Here is a 17073-nt window from a genome sequence, read left to right as displayed (position 1 = left end):
CACTAAAAGCGACCAAGATAACCATTCAACGCACGTCACAAGAAGAACACAGTCGAGCATAGAAGCAAGCGAAGCGAAGAGAATAAAGGGTATCTTGATTTTTATAGACAGCGCTTTCAAAAAGAAAAAAGTTGTCCATACAGAGATATACAGACAAAAAAAACAATTATTTCTTTCTTTCACACATATACACCGTCGTCGTCAGAAAGATGATTGTCCCTCCGCCCTCATTATAAACCTTTTTCTAGATGTTGTCTATGTACAAGGTATATTTAAAAACAAAATCCACAAACGTTGGTATGTATCGACTTCCTTTTTAGAAGCCTTGAAGACCGCCCCGCACAAGACCCATGATAAAAAAAAAAACACAAAACGCAATGCTTGACTTTCGATAAAATAAACAAAAAAACGAAAATGCCGTGGCCGTGACAAAAATGATACGTTGTTTTTGCAAACATCTACGGCTTCATGAGCTGCTCCTTCCTGAAGAAAGTAGCAAAGCCGACGCAGATGCCGAGCTGCATCAGCAGACAGATCCAGAAGCTGGCGCTGTTCAGCCCGGACGAGCCGACGATGGCGAAGTTGGGGAAGACGGAGCCGGGGCCGAGGCGGTCCGGCGCGGTCGCGCGGCCGATGATGGTGGCCACCGAGCCGATGAATTGCGCGGCGATCAGGGAGAAGGTGTTGTGGAAGCGCGTCATCGTCTGCAGGAGCATCATGCCGAAGCCGACGCCCTGGAGCGCGTCGAGCACGCCCAGCCACAGCCAGAGCGCGCGGGCGATGAGCGCCGAAGCCGTCTGGCTGCCGACCCACGGCATGTAGTTGGCGATGCCCGAGACGCCCCAGAGCATCTGTGCCCAGCGGGGGGCGCCGACGCCGATGGCGAACATGGGCAGGATCCACGAGTGCGACTTGGAGAGACGGCCGAAGAACCAGAAGGCGGCGGCCCAGACGAAGATGAAGAAGAAGATGACGAGGAGGAGGATCTGCCAGCCGCTGGCGTGGTTGGTCGTCCAGAGGAAGCGCCAGTTGCGGCCGTAAGGCGCAGCGAGCCAGTAGTTCTGGACGAAGACTGTAACAAAGAACCACATGATGATCTTACGCTGGTAGAGAGAGCGGTAGAAGGAAGGCACGTCTCCAGGAATCTGGCGGTAGTAGTTGGGAAGTCCGAGGTAGATGATGGTACCAACGGCCCACAGCACGAACGCCAATGGGATACAGACGCCGGAAATGACAGCCGTGGGAGTCGCCGTTTGCGTTTCCACGCCCGAGTCCGAGAGCTGGGTGAGTGCGGATCCCCAGTACCAAAGGGCACTGATGTAGATTTGCTGCGTGCCTTGGACGAGACAGGCGCGGAGAACCCAAGTCTTGATGGGAGCACCACCTACAGAGACGGTTAGCTTGGTCGATATGGTGAGATTGAATGCATTGCTTACCTTCTTCACCGAAGTTGAGCGCAAAGTAGATGGAACCGCTGGCAGATGCAACACTGTAAAGACCGGAGCCCACGCGCTGCGCCCACGTCTTTCCAATCGACGATGTGGCGAAGGGAGCGATACCAACGCAGAAGAAGGCCGCGCCATAGAACAAGAAGGGGATAGAGAGAACGTAGTAGGACTTGAGCCTCCTGTAACCATACCACCATAACACCGAAGAGACAGCGTAAATCGTCGCGATGATGTAGAGAGTAGTGGCCGACTGGCCTACCTCTCCGGAAAGCAGAGACACCTGGTACGAGTTGGCGGCGATGATCTGGCCGAGAGCAAGGAACAGCGAGTAGACGGGCCATTCGCCGATCTTCATCATCATGAGCTTCTTGATTCCGGTCGGGGTGTCGTAGCCAGCGCCCAGCGGGTGCATGTCGTCGTACGAGGAGTAGCTGTTGTCATCGCCCTCGGTCATAGTATCGCGGCCGCCGAAGGGGCTGTCTCTGCCGCTAGCAGATCTCATGCCCGAAGGCGCGGGACTCGAAGGGCGCGTGTTGGGAAGACCAAGCGAGAGCATAGAGCTGTCATCCAGCGTCTTGCCCAGCTTGGCATCGCGGTAAGTGTTGAACCACTTCTTCTCGCTCTTGACCAAGATGTCCTCGATACACAGTTGGTTCTCCGACGTGCTCGGGTTGAGCTTCTCCAGCTTCTGCTCGAATTCTCTCGAGAAGTAGCCGTTGGCGTCGGTGAAGGACGGATCGACCTTCTGGAGAGCCATGTCATGCCGCGAGCCCACAACAGTATCCAGACTGAGAACCGACGAGTTGCTGAAGGCCGTGTTGAAACTAGCAACACTTCCTCTGTCGGGGCCGCCTCCCAGATTGGCACCCAAAAGCGGCGGAGGAGGCAGCAGAACATCGTTCTGGCCGGGAGACGAGGCCGGCGAGTGGAATCCAGGCGTGTAGATGTCGTCGGGGCGAGGAGAGGGTTGCCCTGGCGAGTGCGGCGGAACAGACAGGTGTGCGGCGGAGACGGGACGCGAGCCGGTTGGTGTGCCCATGCCGAACGAAAGTTGCGAGGCGTTGGGCGACAACTTGGGAGACTTGGAGAAGAGACTGAGCATGGAAGGCGACGAGAGACCAAGGCCCTTGTGCTTGCCACCCTGCTCGTGGTTGATCTTGATACACGTTGTCTGGAGAGTCTCCAAGTCCTCGACCCACTGGGCAACGGGGAAACGTTGCTTGGCGGAACGAGCGCGCATCTTGGCTCTGGTTTCCGTGTCGGAGGCGAGAGCGTCGTGCATGGCCGACTTGAACTGGCGGATCAAATGCTTGGGAGTCATCGACTCGACCGTGAACCACCAACCAGGCATCTGACCCAGACCACCGACACGCGCACCAACACCAAGAGCACCCTTGCGACCGAATTCGACAGCGACCAGACCGAAAGGCTCGTCACGGGACGGAATCAGAGCGAACTCGGCGCCAGAGAAGATGAAGGGCGGGAGAGCAGTGAACTCGGGCTTGGAGTAGACGCGGCCGGGGAACAGCTCCATGATCTTCTGCAGCTTGATGGCGGCGAAACGGCCGTAAAGATCGATGACGGGACCAATGGCAATGAGCTGCACCTTGGGGTAGTTCTTGAGGATGGAGGGGAACACGTCGGCGATGAGATCGACACCCTTTTGCATAGACCAACGACCGACGAACACAAAGAGCTCAGCTTCAGGATCCTGGTTCAGGCCGGCCCATTCTTGCGCCTGCCTCTTCAATTCACCACGGCTAGCCTCGTACGCGGGGTCGACAGGGACGTCTTCGAGCAGCTTCTCGTTCCTGTCCCACTCGGCGGTATCCGTAGGATCAGGGTTGGGGAGAGAACCAATCTGCGGCAGACCCCAGAAAATGGGGTAACGAGCAAACGAACGCTTACCGTATTTCCTGGAGACACCGACGGCACCGAAACCCTTCTGGTGGATGCGCAGATAGCTGGCTGCGGCGTGCAGCAAGTTGAAGACCTCACCGAACTGCACGTAGCGCTTGGCGATTTCGTCGTCCAGGTTGAAAACCGAGCAGACTTCCTTGATCTGAGTGTGCGTCCTCATCGGCCACAGACCCTGGAACTCGGCATTGTGGAGCGAGAGAGCGCAGGGAATGAGGTTGGGCAGGAGGTACAGCGGCGCCAGAGCTCCGTGGTAATCGTTGATGTGGTACAGATCGATCTGGGGGAAACGCTTGACCGTCTCGGCGATACACTGGTTCCACGCGGAGTAGTAGATACCACTGTCGAGGTCGTCCATGCGAGGCGGGTAAGGCTCCGACTTGGTCTGCTGGCGGAAGACGGGGGCGTCGAGAAGAACGTAGGTGATGTTGCGGAGCTTGTGGATGCCGACGTTGATCTGGTAGACCTTGTCCATGATGGTGATGTACATGGGCTCGGCCACCTCGTCGACGGGGTAATCGACACCACCAACGCAGGGAACAACCCAGATCAGGTCCTGGTGGCCAAGAGACTTGCCCATGAGCTGCGCCATGACACCGAGACCACCGATCTTAATCTTGATGCCCCAATCCTCGATATCGTACTCCATGGTGGCGATGAGAACAGCGCGGCGCTTTCCAGCACCAGCTGCGGCGGCAAGAGCAGAAACCTCGGGAGATCCGGGCGCAGTGGTGACCTGCAGGTTGGGGGTGGAGTCCATGGCCGCCTTCTCGTACTCGGCCTTGCGCTTCATCCTGCGACGAAGAGCAAGGGGAATCGACTGTTTCGCCGCTTGCGTGACACCGTTGGTGTTGAACTTGACTTGGTAGAACGCCTTCGTGTAGGAGAAGATGACAGCCGCGGCAGTCAAGACGGGAACGATCCAGAGCAGAATGAACAGAGTCAGCTGGTAGCCCATGTGGCCGGTGGGCATGAGCGTCAGAGATCTGCCGTCGTAAGACACGGCAAGCTTGTACGCCGTGTAGGGGCTCGCCGGAAGCGACGAGATGTTCACCGTGTTGGACGTCAGGGAAGACGGGGGGAGACGGTCGAGAATGCCGTCGCCATCAATGTCACCAAAGATGTACGACTGGTCGGGCTTGCCGTCGGGATTCATGCCCCAGACGTTGAACTGGATCTTGGCCGGCCATTCAGTGGCCAGGTCGAAGTGCCAATGACCGCTCTCGTTCACCTTGGCCGTGTTCTTGAGTCCACCGTCGTAGCCGTACTGGTTGTAAGGGCCGTTGACGAACAGATGCGGGAACGCACGAACCTGCGAACTGTCTAGATCACCCTCCTGCTGGTGGGCACTGCTGGCAACAAGACTACCCCAGTACTGCACGATGACGTGTTCGCCAGTCCACGACTGGTCCTTAGTGCCGGTCCAGTTCAGTGCGGGCATGGTGTAATCGTCACCGGTGTAGTCAAGCCAGTCGGTCCAGGACGATCCCCAGTCCCTCGAGGCGCGGAATTTGGTAGCGCCGGCTGCGTTGTGCTTAACGACCAAACTGTCGGTCGATCCGGTCACAAGGCTCGTCGAGAACTTGGCAGTCCTGGGGAAAGTGATGGGGTTGTTCTCCTCGCCCACGCGGATCATGAAGTGGTCCTTGGATCCAGTCTTCAGCCCGGATGTGGTGGTCGCGTTGGTGAGGGTAATACGGTGAACACCGTGTGCCACGTCCTTCAACGTTGCCGAGTACTTCCAAGCACTGGGAATAGCGCCGTTGTAATCCCAATCGGTCGTGTTGCTCATTGTCGTGCAGTTGACGCTGCCCGTGTCAATGGACGGTGACGAGCCATCAGCGGAATTCGAGGTGAAGGAAATGGCCTTTGTGAGGGAATCGCAGCTCATTTCGTGGGAGAAGTGGATCTCGATGTCAATCTCCTCCTTCGCCGACGTCGCCTTGTGGCGGTAATCATGACCAGGCACAAACTTCGTGATAACCGGGTTAGGATCCGCGAAAGCGTCAACCGGGACGAGAGCCTTGAAGCCCCACTGTTTCATGTCGATGGAATCCAGACAGCCGTTGGAGCCCGTCTGGTCTTCCAGGCCAAGCTTCAGGGGCGACGACTTGAGCGTGTACTCTTCGTACGGATAGAACAGGTTCTTGACCGTAGTGCCGCTGTCGAAAGGCGCGATCAGGGACCGGTTCTTGTCCGAACAGTCGAAAGAGTAGGTGGTCGTGGTGTTATCGTTGGTGTAAACGAGCCACACCGGCTGGTTGCCTGCACCCGAATCGGAGAAGTCCTGAGAAGCCTCGTTGCGCATTCTGACAACGCTGCGAAGACCCATTTCCGTACCCGTGCCCGCCGAGCCAGGCAGGTAGTTCCAGTACGTCAGGTTCGAGAGCTTCTGGAGCTCAAATCCATCGTTGAGCGTCGGGAAAGCTGTTCTGAGCTCATACATGCGCTTGATGATGTTCCTGACGGGATGCGACGGGTCACGGTGATCGTAGCTCACAGTGTCGTCGGTGCACCCACGAAGAGACTTGTCGAGCGGGAAGTTTGTGTACTTGGTGAAGGGAATCTGGTAGCAGCCGTGGTCTTGCCAGGCGAGAGACGAGGACAAGGGCTGTCTGCCGAAAATGTAGTTGTCGGCAGTGCTCTCGAGCACATAGTAAGCCTGCTCTTCGCCGAAGAAGAGAAGGGGAATTCCAGGCATGATCAGGGTCGTAACAAAAAGGCCAGCCAAGTTCCTGTCAGTTCCATTCGTGATGCCCGGCCAGCGGAAAACGTCCTGGTTGGTGGCTCCGTAAAGATGGCGCGGGTCAAACTCGCCCGTATTCGGGTTGACCAGGTCGTTGGTCTTGACCATCTCGTTCCACGCGTCGACCCAGTCGACGGGAATATCGCGCTCGGCCTCGTAGATACCGTCGACTCCCAAGTAACGCAAAAGACTTCTGTAGACCGAGTAGTGGAACGCCCAAGCGTCGACGGCGCTGCTGTTGCGCTGGTAGACAGCAGGCGCGGTGGGCCAGCTGGAGTTGGCCGTGAAAGCCTCCTCGTTGGTCGCCCACTTCATCTGCGGTTCCTTGCCCCTACCGAGGTAGATGGAGCCAAGGGTGTTGTCCGACACGATTTCGCCAGAAATCAAAAAGTTCTTCTTGCCAACCTTGGCGGCGCACTCGCGAATGGACTGGGACCACTCGGCCTGAGCTTCCAGGGTGATGGTCAGCTGTTTGTCGATACGGAAACCGTCAAAGTCAAGCATGTTGATGGCAATGCACGAGAACAGCTTCAGCTTGGTCAAAGTGGCCGGCTCCCACTCCTTCAAACGATCCTGGACGAAGGAGAACTTGGACAGTTGCTTCTGGTATTCGGGGTAGGTTCCGAACGACTCGACATCTCCGAACTGGAAAGGGTCAGCGGCGAGGGCAGGCAGCGTGACGCGCGGAATCACTCACCAGATCGAACTCGGATTTCCTGCATTTCACAAAGTTGTCTGTCACGTTGGATCCAACCATGGTCGCATCCTTGGACCAAAACTTGGGCCAGGCGCAGTCTTCGGTCACGTCGTTGGAGACGTCGAAATCCCAATAGCGCCTCGTCGACTTCCAAACAGCCTTGTGCTCGTCCCACTTGAAGGGCGCGGTGGTGTTGAGGTAGCCCTCGTAACCAATGAGGTCGCTCATGGTGGACATGGTGTTGTCGAGGATCACTGCGTACGCGTCAGCACCGATCGCCGTGCGCATCGTTGAAGATCATCCCATACCATACATGCCGCGATCGTGAATCTCGGTGATGGCCTTGCGCCACATTGTGATGTTGCCAAAATGCCAGTCCAGCACAGTCAGATCGGTGGGCGAGTACGAGTCGGCGGCCCACGGCAGGTTCAGGAAGGGGCTGCCGGCGATGTAGAGACCCTGTGGTGGCGCGTCAGTCACAGCGCAGTCGCCTGGCAGTCGCGGCCACGAACCTTGATGCCCATGCCATGGATGTAGTCCAGCGTGTCGATGAGGCCCTCGATGTCGCCGCCATAGCGCAGCTGGTTGGAGGTGTGGTCGACCTCGAAGACTGTGCCATTGATGTTGTCGTTGGAGGGGTTGCCGTTGACGTAGCGGTCGAGGAAGAGGGTGTAGAAGGGGAACCGCCAATTCGAAGGCGACGGCTGGAAGTCATGGTCCTCCCACTCTCCCCAGTATTTGGTCGGGTCGGTCTCGCCCTGGGCGGTATTAAGGTTCCATTCGGCGAACTCTTCCAAGTACGGCAGCGCGAGGGCCTGGATGCAGCAGAGAGCGAGAGTAGCGAACGAAAGACCCAACCGCGCCATAATGCAAAGAAAAAACGAGAAAGCGAGTGTAGGGCTGCAGGGCGCAGAGAGTCGGGGGGGAAGACTCGGACTGCGTCTGCGGAGAGGGTTGTAGGGTGTTGACGGGTACGGTTAGTACCGGGCCTTTAGGACTCGCAGTCGTGGGTCTAGTTCCTCCTGATGGTGCTCTGCGGCAAAGGCATAACCGCAATACGAACAGGGGGGGAGGGTTAGGGGACGGGGAGCAGTTCGGGAGCGATTGTTGAATCAACGGGCTTTGGAAGAAAACGGGCGACTTTTGCTAGCAGCAAGATAAGACGGCCTGGGGCAGGGAAGAGCTCGGCTGGGCTGGGCTGGGATCCACGCGGCGGAGAGCGGCCGCGGATGGTGCTATTGATAGACACGGCGAGCCCTAGCAGGCCGGCGCGGGCTGATCGAGGCTCATGGCTGCTAGCAGGCAGGCAAATAAGCCGGCGGCACCAATGAAACGCGGGAGCATGCTAGAAGGAGCAGTGGCTTGGCTCCTGCGGGCGCGGTGACGGGGGCGTTGCGCCGCCGAATTCCTCAGGCGGGCGCACAGGCGTCCGTTTCGAGCGTCGTATTGGCATTTGTTACAGTACACGGCCGTTTCTCGAGAATTCGACACGAGCGCCAAGCGAGCAGCGCCCCACGGCGGTGGATCGCTGCGCACGCGCCGCCGGGGTGGGCGTGAGCATGCAGGGCTGCCGGGATACGAGGCGCTGGGCCGGGACACGAGTGGCCGGCGGGGGCACCGCGGGCGTAGGGCGGAGCACCAACGTCGGCGGGCATGGCGGCCAGGGGCAGCGTGCGCGTGTCGGCGCCGGCGTGCGACGGCGGGCGCGCGGGCGGCGAGAAGGGCGGATGGCAGCGAGCGACAGGTACCGTGTGGGCGACGTTCGAAAAAGGCCGCTCGCTTGGGCGATAGCGCCAGGCCGCATCGGGGCCCCCCCGGTCCGGGCCTGCGACTCGCCTGAGTAAGAGCGGCCATCAATCAAACCTATACGAGCAACCACCCCGGTGACCTCGCAGCACGTCGCATGAACTAAGCCGCCGCCCGGCTTAGCCTCCTGGACCCCCCCGTGCCACCACGAGAGAGCCAGTCGGCCCGCCCGCTGCCGACTGGCCCTCTGCTTTTGATCCTCCAAAGCCCGTTAACTGTCGAAGCCGCGGTGTCTCCATGCACGAGAATTGATGCCGCGCCCCGAACCGCAAACATGACCTTCAAACCCAAGTCACTCGTTTCCGCCGCCCTCGGCGCCCACGCGCTGCTCGCCCTGCTCTCGCCCGCCCTTGCCGCGACCCCGCTGGAATGGCGCTCGCGTTCCATCTACCAGGTCATCGTCGACCGCTTCGCCCGCACCGACGGCTCCACCACCGAGGCCTGTGATGTCGAGGAGAAGATTCACTGCGGCGGCACATGGAAGGGCCTGGAAAACAAGCTCGACTATATCGCCGACATGGGCTTTACCGCCGTGAGTTTGTTTGCGCGTCGCATTACGCGAACTCTGTCTCAGGACCACCGCTGACCCAACTTCAGATCTGGATCTCGCCCATCACCAAGGGAATCGAGGGCAAGTGGGATGCCGGCGAGAACTACCACGGCTTCTGGCAGCAGGATCCGGGCTCGTTGAACAGCTACTTCGGCACCGAGGATGACCTCAAGAGCCTGTCCAAGGCCGTCCATGACCGCGGCATGGTGCGCAACTCCCCCGAAGCAATGTATCTGCCGCAGCTGACGACCTCTCGCCCCGCAGTACCTCATGATTGACTACGTCGCCAACAACCTGGCATGGCCCGGCCCTGGCAGCGAAGTCGTCTATTCCAATTTCTCCGCGCCCTTCAACACCAAGGCCGCCTTCCACGACTTCTGCTACATTACCGACTACAGCCAAGCGAGCAACTACCAGAATGTGGGTCCAAGTGCGTGCGCCGGCTCGAGCGATTGCTAACCAGCCCGCAGTGCTGGCTCGGAAATGACCAGCTGTCTCTGCCCGACATCGACACGGAGAACCAGGACATCATCGACTATTTCGAGGACTGGGGCGCGCGGGTCATCGAGGACTATCAGGGTAAGCTTTCGCCAATGCTGTGTTACCCCACCTGCAGCCGCAGTCTAATCGTCCCGCAGTCGACGGCTTCCGTGTCGATGCCGTCAAGCACGTGCCCAAGGCCTTCTGGAGCGACTTCGAGGCCCGCGTCAACACGTACACCATCGGCGAAGATTTCACCTCGCAGACCGAGTACATTTGCAACTACATGATCAACGCCGTGTCGGCCGTGCTCAACTACCCCATGTGGTACTCCATCATGGACGTGTTCCGGAACAACACGCGTCCCATCCAGGCGCTGACGTACGCCATCAACAACCTCGACACCACCTGCCACGACCCCACCATCATGGGCGTTTTCACCGAGAACCAGGATGTCGCGCGGCTGGGCCACATGACCAACGACCTCTCGCACCTCAAGAACGCCCTCGTCTTCGCGCTGCTCGGCGACGGCATCCCCATCATGTACTACGGCGCCGAGCAAGCCTTCAGCGGCGGCGAGGATCCCGGGAACCGTGAGGCGCTGTGGCTGTCGGGCTACAACACGAGCGCGCCGCTGTACCAGCTGGTCAAGAAGATCAACTTCGCGCGCAACGCCATGATGGCGGGCGTCACGTACACGTACTGGAGCCCGTACTGGACGCACAAGACGCGGGCCATCATCGCGCACGACGACGTGCTGGCGATGCGCAAGGGCTACGACAAGAGCATCGTCACGGTCATGACCAACAAGGGCACCGACGCCGCAGACATTGGCCCGTTCGAGATCGGCGATACGAACTTCCACGGCCAGGCGCAGATCGTGGACGTCATCACGTGCAAGACCAAGACCACTGGCGACGCCGGCATTTTCTCCACCACCGTGACCGGAGGCGAGCCCCAGGTAAGGCAAATTTCCGTGCGGCGACGATATGCGGAGAAAAGGGGGAGGGGCGTGGGCTGGGGGGAGAGATAAGATAACGGCGCTAACGCGAGTCTCGCAGGTTTGGATCCCGACGGCCTACTTCAACGGCACGCTGAAAGAACTCTGCCCCGACGTGTCGATCCAGGGCGACTCCAATGAGAACCCTCCGCAGACGGGCGGATCCGGCTCCGAGGACGACACGTCGTCTTCCTCGTCGTCGTCGCTCGCGTCGACGTCGACGGCCAAGTCCAGCAGCCTGGCGCTACTCAGCGCTATTTTCCTGGTAATCTTAATTCTGTAGACACCTATTTTGTAATGAAAGCATCTCTAGTGGGCAGCACAGCGCTAGGCCGGGGCATGGGAGAAACGGCGTTCATGGCACAGGCAGGCAGGGGGGGATATATCAGAACACACACACGCACCGCATGAAGGGAAGGCATTGCATTTTTTCAGCCATCGTTTTTTTCCGTCCCGTTTCCGTTTCCCAAAGATCATCAACTTGAGTCAGGCGAGCGTCGGTCGAGAACTTCTTTACTCCGCGATCATCTACTTCATTCAGATATATACCCACAATTTCGATACTTTCACGCACGTACAAATCGTCGGGAAAAAAGATGGGCATATAGTATTGTGCAGGGGCCGGTCGTCGGGGAGCGCTCGACATTCCCCATGGGTCCCGCGTGCGTTGTTCCATCCCCCCGAGTCGGCGGGTTCGCGGTTCGCCGCCCATCATCACTCGAAGCGGCGACCGGAGGCCGAACCGATTCGGGCGGCAAAAAAAAAAAAAACAGAGGGGGGGTTGATGTGCGACCACGGGATACCGTGTAGTCACTGCGCGACCGCGGACCGGCAGATACGAGATCAACAGCGACTCGACAGAAGATCTTGTTGATTTGCCGACATGGGCTTGTCTTTCTCTTGCACACCGCGCATTTGCAGAGCAGCAAAAAAAAAAATAAAAAAAATTTCGGGACGTCGGGACGTCTTTCGTCCGAAGTAGATTATTACAAACAAACGCAGTAAAGGTCAAATGGTATTTTTGTCGCTCGAAGAAGAGAAGGACAGAAAAATGGTGATGCATTCCTTCTTCCTTCTTGCCTGCCTGACAATTAACCTCACACCGCCACTCGCAGCCACCACCAACACACACACAGCCCATCTTCTCCACCACTCCACCATCTCACGTCAGCAGACGTGGCAGCATCGACGAAGAAAAACCAACAACCACGACGCCAAGATCCTTTTCGGCGGGATCTAGCGCTTAGGAAGAGGTGGTGGAGGTGGTGGAGTCATCCTCATCGCTGGCGACCTTGTCGGTGATGTCGAGGGCGTCGAGCGAGACGATGCTGGTGATGTTGCCGTAGGGGGAGGCGGTCTTGGCCGTGGCCAGGTGGTAGGCGGCGATGGAGCGGCGGAAGTGCGAGTCGACCTGGTTCTTCTGGTTGGCCGACTGGTCGGCGTAGGAGCTGTTGGACGGGAACAGCCCGATCATGTTGAACATCCACGCGTCCACGACGCCGCCCACCTCGCGGATCGACGCCGGCACGCGGAACTCGTTCTGCGTGTCCATGGCCACGAAGTTGTCGGCCGACGACGCCAATGCGTCCATCAGCTCGAACATGCCCTGGCAGAGCTGTGGGAGGAAGGGTTCGTTAGCATGAGGTCACGAGTGTCTATCGTCACATCGGCTCGGCGGGCACGACAGGAGCTTGGGGCGGGTTAATTTCGCGGGGACGGGGGAGCGACGCGGGCAAGCCAGGCGCGGCATGGGCGGATGCGACCGGATGGCGGGAGGGGGCGACGGAGGAGGCGGTGGGCAGGCAACACTTACGTAGGAGTAGGCCTCGTACACGAGCTGGACGTCCTCGCTCGCCTCGCTGAGGGTGGCAGAGCCAATGATGAGCTGGATGTTGGCCAGCACGGTGTCGTACAGGTCATCCATCTCCTCGAAAACGTCCTAGAGTCGGGCCCCACAAATCAGCCACGGATCTTATGGTGCATCGTCGGGCAGACGGTCGGCCATCTCAGCCTCATCATCACACCCAACCGTCTCGGGCTGCCACGCGCGGTGCTTACCTGCATCGGGCCGGCGTTCTTGGTGGAGTCGATCTGCAGCACTAGATCTTTGATGTCGAAGGCCTGGCGGGCGAGCGAGTTGCCCGTATCCTGCATGTTGGCAGGGCTCATGGTGGCGGAGACGCCGCCGAGGACGCCGAAAAGAGCGATGATGGGCGCGGAGTACTTCATTTTTGCTGATAAGGACAGTGGCAGGATTTACTAGCGTCAAAAAACGAGGGAACGAGCGTGGAGAATGTGTGCAAAGGAGTGACACGTAACGAATGACTGGCCGGGATGCGGTTGCAGACTCAGCAGCCCGCGGGGGACTACATTCTTTTATTGCTGGATGGCCTTCGCCATGGGAGACCCCCTTCGGCCGCGCCGCTGCGGTGGCTCACCTGCGCTGCAATTAATTGCTCCCTAATGCGGCACGGGCTAGGCCGGTTCGGGGGCGTTGCGGCCACTCGAGATCGGCGGCGTTCTGGTAATGAAGCTTTCACGAGCGCCGCGGCGCATGGGGTGATGTACCTGCGTCGCGCGCCAATCTGCGGCTATTTTTAAGCTCTGCGGCGGAGCGAGCTGCCCCTTTTCAGGCCTTGGCCGGGCTTGGCCGTTGGCGCCCTACGGACGGGCCAGCAGCCTATCCATCCGCGGGCTCGTATGGTATTCGGCGCCAGGTTCCTCTTTTACGGGCAGCGTGACATAATACGAGCAAAGTTACAGAGTGGGCGGCAGCCAGCCCTACGGTAGGCTCCGGCAACGATACGAGCATCCAGCTTTAAAGCCATGGCCCCAACGCTCGCTGTGACCCGGCTCACAAGCAATTTCCTCCATCAGTTCCGTGGTATCATCAAGCGTAGTCGCTCGTTCACTCTACGCCACCCACCGCTATACAGCTCCATCAAAGACCCTCGTTCAGTGTCAACATGTTCTCCAAGACCATCGTCCAGGCTCTTGCCATCTCCGCCGTCGCTACCGGCGTCGCCGCCCAGGCATGCCCTGAGAGCGGTCCCGGTGCCTCGTGAGTCCCCGTGCTCCAGATCCAATATCGTCGAACTCCACCGCTGACAACCCCGACAGCCTGTTCAAGTCCTGCGGCCAGGTCCAGGGCTCCATGAACGTCTGCACCACCGGTGCCGTCACCGCCTGCTCCTGCTCCGTCCTCCAGAACGAGATGGAGTGAGTCCCGCCCCCTCAATGGCTATATCAAACACACAGAACACCGAGCACTGACGTCAACTTTTTTCCCAGCTGCTACTCCTCGTACAAGGAGAACTACTGCAGCACCTGGAACCACCAGAACGACTACTTCTCGGCCAACTGCGGCGCCAACCTCGTCTCGGAGACCAGCAGCACCAAGTCGGACAAGCCGGCCTCGACCAGCGCCACGGCCACGGCCACCGCCGAGGCCTCCTCCTCGGCCTCCGCCTCCGCCAGCGACTCTTCTTCTTCCTCTTCCTCCTCCTCCGCCGCCTCCTCGCGCTCGTCGGCCTCTGCCTCGGCCTCGGCCGCCGCCACGGGCTCCGCAGGTTCGTCCGCCTCGTCCGCCGCCTCGTCTGCCGCTTCGTCTGCCGCCTCGTCCGCCGCCGCCTCCGCTTCGGCGTCGGCTTCGGCCGCGGCCACGTCGGCTGCCGGCAGCGCTGCGACCCCCAGCAGCACCCCCAGCGCCTCTGCTGACGGTTCCAACGCCGCAGGTGTCTTCGGCGTCGACTCGCTGCTCATGGCCGGTGGTCTGCTCGCCGCCCTCTTCTAAGCGGGGTCATCATCCAATCGCTCTCGTAGTAGTACGCGCGTTGTGCAAAATGTGGCTGCCTGTGGTGTTATCGGCCTAGCGCGGGAACAAGAAAAGAGGAAGGAGGAACCGCGCGCGGCCCTTATCTGGTCAAGCTTTTTCCTCTACCCTCTTTTTGATTAACTGCGCGACGCCGAACCATGTGCATGTGGCTGCAAGCTGCAAATGATGCGCACGTACGACGCGCGACAAGGAACGGTTTTCATTGGTCGGGAGGGGGAATCGTTATCTCTCTCTCCCTCTCTCGAATTCGGGACATCCTGGTCCTGAACGGATCCCTGAGGGCTGATGATTGCGGCGGACGTCGACGGCGACGGCGACGACGACGACGGGGCGAATAATGTGTTTCCAACAAATCCTAATGGTTTCTTTCCTCCCCCCGACTATTTTCATGTTTTCACGCGGTTCAGTCGACTTTCTTGGGTTATGCATATAGACGAATATGGGCAAGGCTCCTCGTAGCACACGGATATAGAAAATTGCGCTTCCTTTCGTTACCACCACTCATATCTCGTCTCCACCCCCTGTCAATCGGTGTTGCAAACCCCCCTCCTTCCCTGCGCTCTTCGTTGTAGAAACAGCCCAGAGGAATATTAATCTCACAATGTTTTGTTGGAACTCGTTCGCCAGAAGCCGACCAGAAACGGCCGGGGGGGGCCCGGGCGTGACACGTTCCACAGCAGCAGCACGCTGCACGTACCCCTGAGCGCCTGCATACCGATGGCTGCATGCAAAATGTTCCGAAGATCCGAGGGGAAAGAAGCCAGCCATTTGGGGGCCGGCTGATCTGACGCTGATGTGAGAACCTTTTTCGCGGCTGCATCACGATCGTTCGCCTTTCGCGATAGACGTGGCGCTGGCTGGCGTCCGCCTATCTGATCCTGCCGGGCGACGCAGGAACAACACAGCAACCACTACTGTCGCAGCCCCGTCGACACTTGACGGCGGTGGCGCTGGAACGGTGGAAATTAAATCACCCACCATAAAAGTGCCGACTACCGATTCGTTTCCGCTCGCCTTTGCCGACGTTGGTATAGTTTGGTAGAGGCACTAAGGTACCGGTATTGTCGCTGACTAACAGCACACTTCCCATCCCGTCCGTCGTCTTTTAGGGCCGCTGCACGTCCCCGCCCACCCTCATGCGTTAGCTCAACCTGCTGGGTCCCGTGCTCTCTTCATTCTCGCTCTTGGCTCCGCCCTGCTGCTGCAACGCCAGGCAAGTTCGCCCGCCCACCGGACCGCAACACTAACGGCCGGGCAGTTTACGTTACGACTCGGCTTTTTTCGCACCCGGCGAAAAGCTACCAACCTAGCGGGGCACGAACGGTCCCAAACCATCATTAAACCACCCACGGCCGGTTTTTTTTTTTTCTCTTCCCGTCGGTTCCCGGGTCAAGGAGAGAAGAGGGGACGGCTCGGCTTAGGGTAGGAGGTCAGGAGTTGTGGTCGAATATGCATCGACAGAGTCACCCACGTTTGCCGACGGGACGACGTGACTGCTGCTGGACGCGATGCAACAACCACAACACGAGGCGGCGAAAAAAAAAACGGGGGGAGGGAGGGCGGGCGGGCAGCAGGCGATGGAACGCCGAGTCACGAGCGAGCGAGCGAGCGGAAACGGGGCGACGGGAGAAGTTGGAGCGAACCTAACAGAAGACTCGCGCGGAACGCTCGCCCGTGATCCGTACGAACGATGGCATTGTCTCGTCCCGCGCGAGTAGGGAAGGTGAGGTGGGGCCCCGGGTCGGGATTTGTACGAGAGACGATGATCCCTTCCCCTGCTTTTCCGCGTTCCATCGGTCATCGCTTCGTCGTCGACGCTTTCCCGTCACGACAAGGTAGGAAGGAGGAGGAAAGAATCAAAAGACGGCCATGATGAGGCTCGTCGGTCGGGTCGGTGGTGGGAGCGAGGGTGGCTCGCGCTCGCACGCCCTACGCCTGGCCGTCCGTCCCTCCCCCGGGTGCTCGGGTATGCGGTGGTAGATGCACGCACTGCACGAGGAACACCAGGTCCCGTCCCGAGCTTCTAGAAGCCTTCCCAACGACGTAATGGTGGCGTCCGATTGGGCCCCACAGCCGTGGTGACTGACAGGCGGTCTGCGCTGGCAAAAGGAGCGGTATGTGCAAAGGTAAAAATAATCCCATAGGGCAGGATGATGCGACGTAGGTACTGCGCACGCTCCGCATCGTGTAACCATCTTCCCACTGCTGCTCTGTGTGTCGCGACAGCCCAGCACACGGACCGCCGCTGTTTCGTTACAATAATAATACCAACCGGCATGACAACACGCTCCTGCGCTTTCGCCGCCGTCCAAGCCCACCACTATGTACTGCGCTGCCCGCCTGACTCGGTCGGCATTTGTCTCGCCTGAGTCCGAGGACTTGCCCGCCGCCGCCCCCCTTGAATTTTTGGGCTTCTCCGCCGTCACATGTGCGGTGTGTGTGGCTTCTTCTGCGGAAGGAATGACTGCCGCTTGCAGAGACAACAGGCGAGGCAGAAGAAGAAGCAAGCAAGCATTGAGACAAACGAACACGGAAGCTCGACTGAAACTCGCACACAGAGCAGACCGCCGACACCAATACATACGTCTGGTACT

General features: G+C 59.2%; 4 protein-coding genes across 4 annotated transcripts; 2 read left to right on the top strand and 2 right to left on the bottom strand.

Annotated features, from left to right (window-relative positions):
• Positions 1–458: 458 nt before the first annotated feature.
• Positions 459–7674, bottom strand: ags1 (Cell wall alpha-1,3-glucan synthase ags1; the record flags this gene model as incomplete). The annotated part of the gene is made up of 5 exons (XM_066780572.1): positions 459–1384; positions 1437–6756; positions 6809–7062; positions 7117–7267; positions 7321–7674. The coding sequence occupies 5 exons, from the start codon at positions 7672–7674 to the stop codon at positions 459–461; spliced, it is 7005 nt and encodes a 2334-aa protein (XP_066629801.1).
• Positions 7675–8888: 1214 nt separating this feature from the next.
• SLS55_009168 (uncharacterized protein) lies at positions 8889–10927 on the top strand (the record flags this gene model as incomplete). Its single annotated transcript, XM_066780571.1, has 6 exons — positions 8889–9146; positions 9212–9370; positions 9429–9584; positions 9635–9743; positions 9803–10605; positions 10706–10927. The coding sequence occupies 6 exons, from the start codon at positions 8889–8891 to the stop codon at positions 10925–10927; spliced, it is 1707 nt and encodes a 568-aa protein (XP_066629800.1).
• Positions 10928–11887: 960 nt separating this feature from the next.
• Positions 11888–12873, bottom strand: SLS55_009167 (uncharacterized protein; the record flags this gene model as incomplete). Its single annotated transcript, XM_066780570.1, has 3 exons — positions 11888–12259; positions 12458–12583; positions 12703–12873. The coding sequence occupies 3 exons, from the start codon at positions 12871–12873 to the stop codon at positions 11888–11890; spliced, it is 669 nt and encodes a 222-aa protein (XP_066629799.1).
• A 985-nt stretch (positions 12874–13858) lies between these two features.
• On the top strand, positions 13859–14437 carry SLS55_009166 (uncharacterized protein; the record flags this gene model as incomplete). Its single annotated transcript, XM_066780569.1, has 2 exons — positions 13859–13863; positions 13936–14437. 2 exons carry the CDS (start codon positions 13859–13861, stop codon positions 14435–14437), a joined length of 507 nt encoding a protein of 168 aa, XP_066629798.1.
• Between the last annotated feature and the right edge of the window lie 2636 nt (positions 14438–17073).

Source organism: Diplodia seriata, assembly GCF_021436955.1.
Source record: "Diplodia seriata strain FDS-637 chromosome Unknown scaffold_9, whole genome shotgun sequence".
NCBI lineage: Eukaryota > Fungi > Ascomycota > Dothideomycetes > Botryosphaeriales > Botryosphaeriaceae > Diplodia > Diplodia seriata.
Note: the sequence above shows the minus strand (reverse complement) of the source record. Positions and strands in the feature narration are given on the sequence as shown.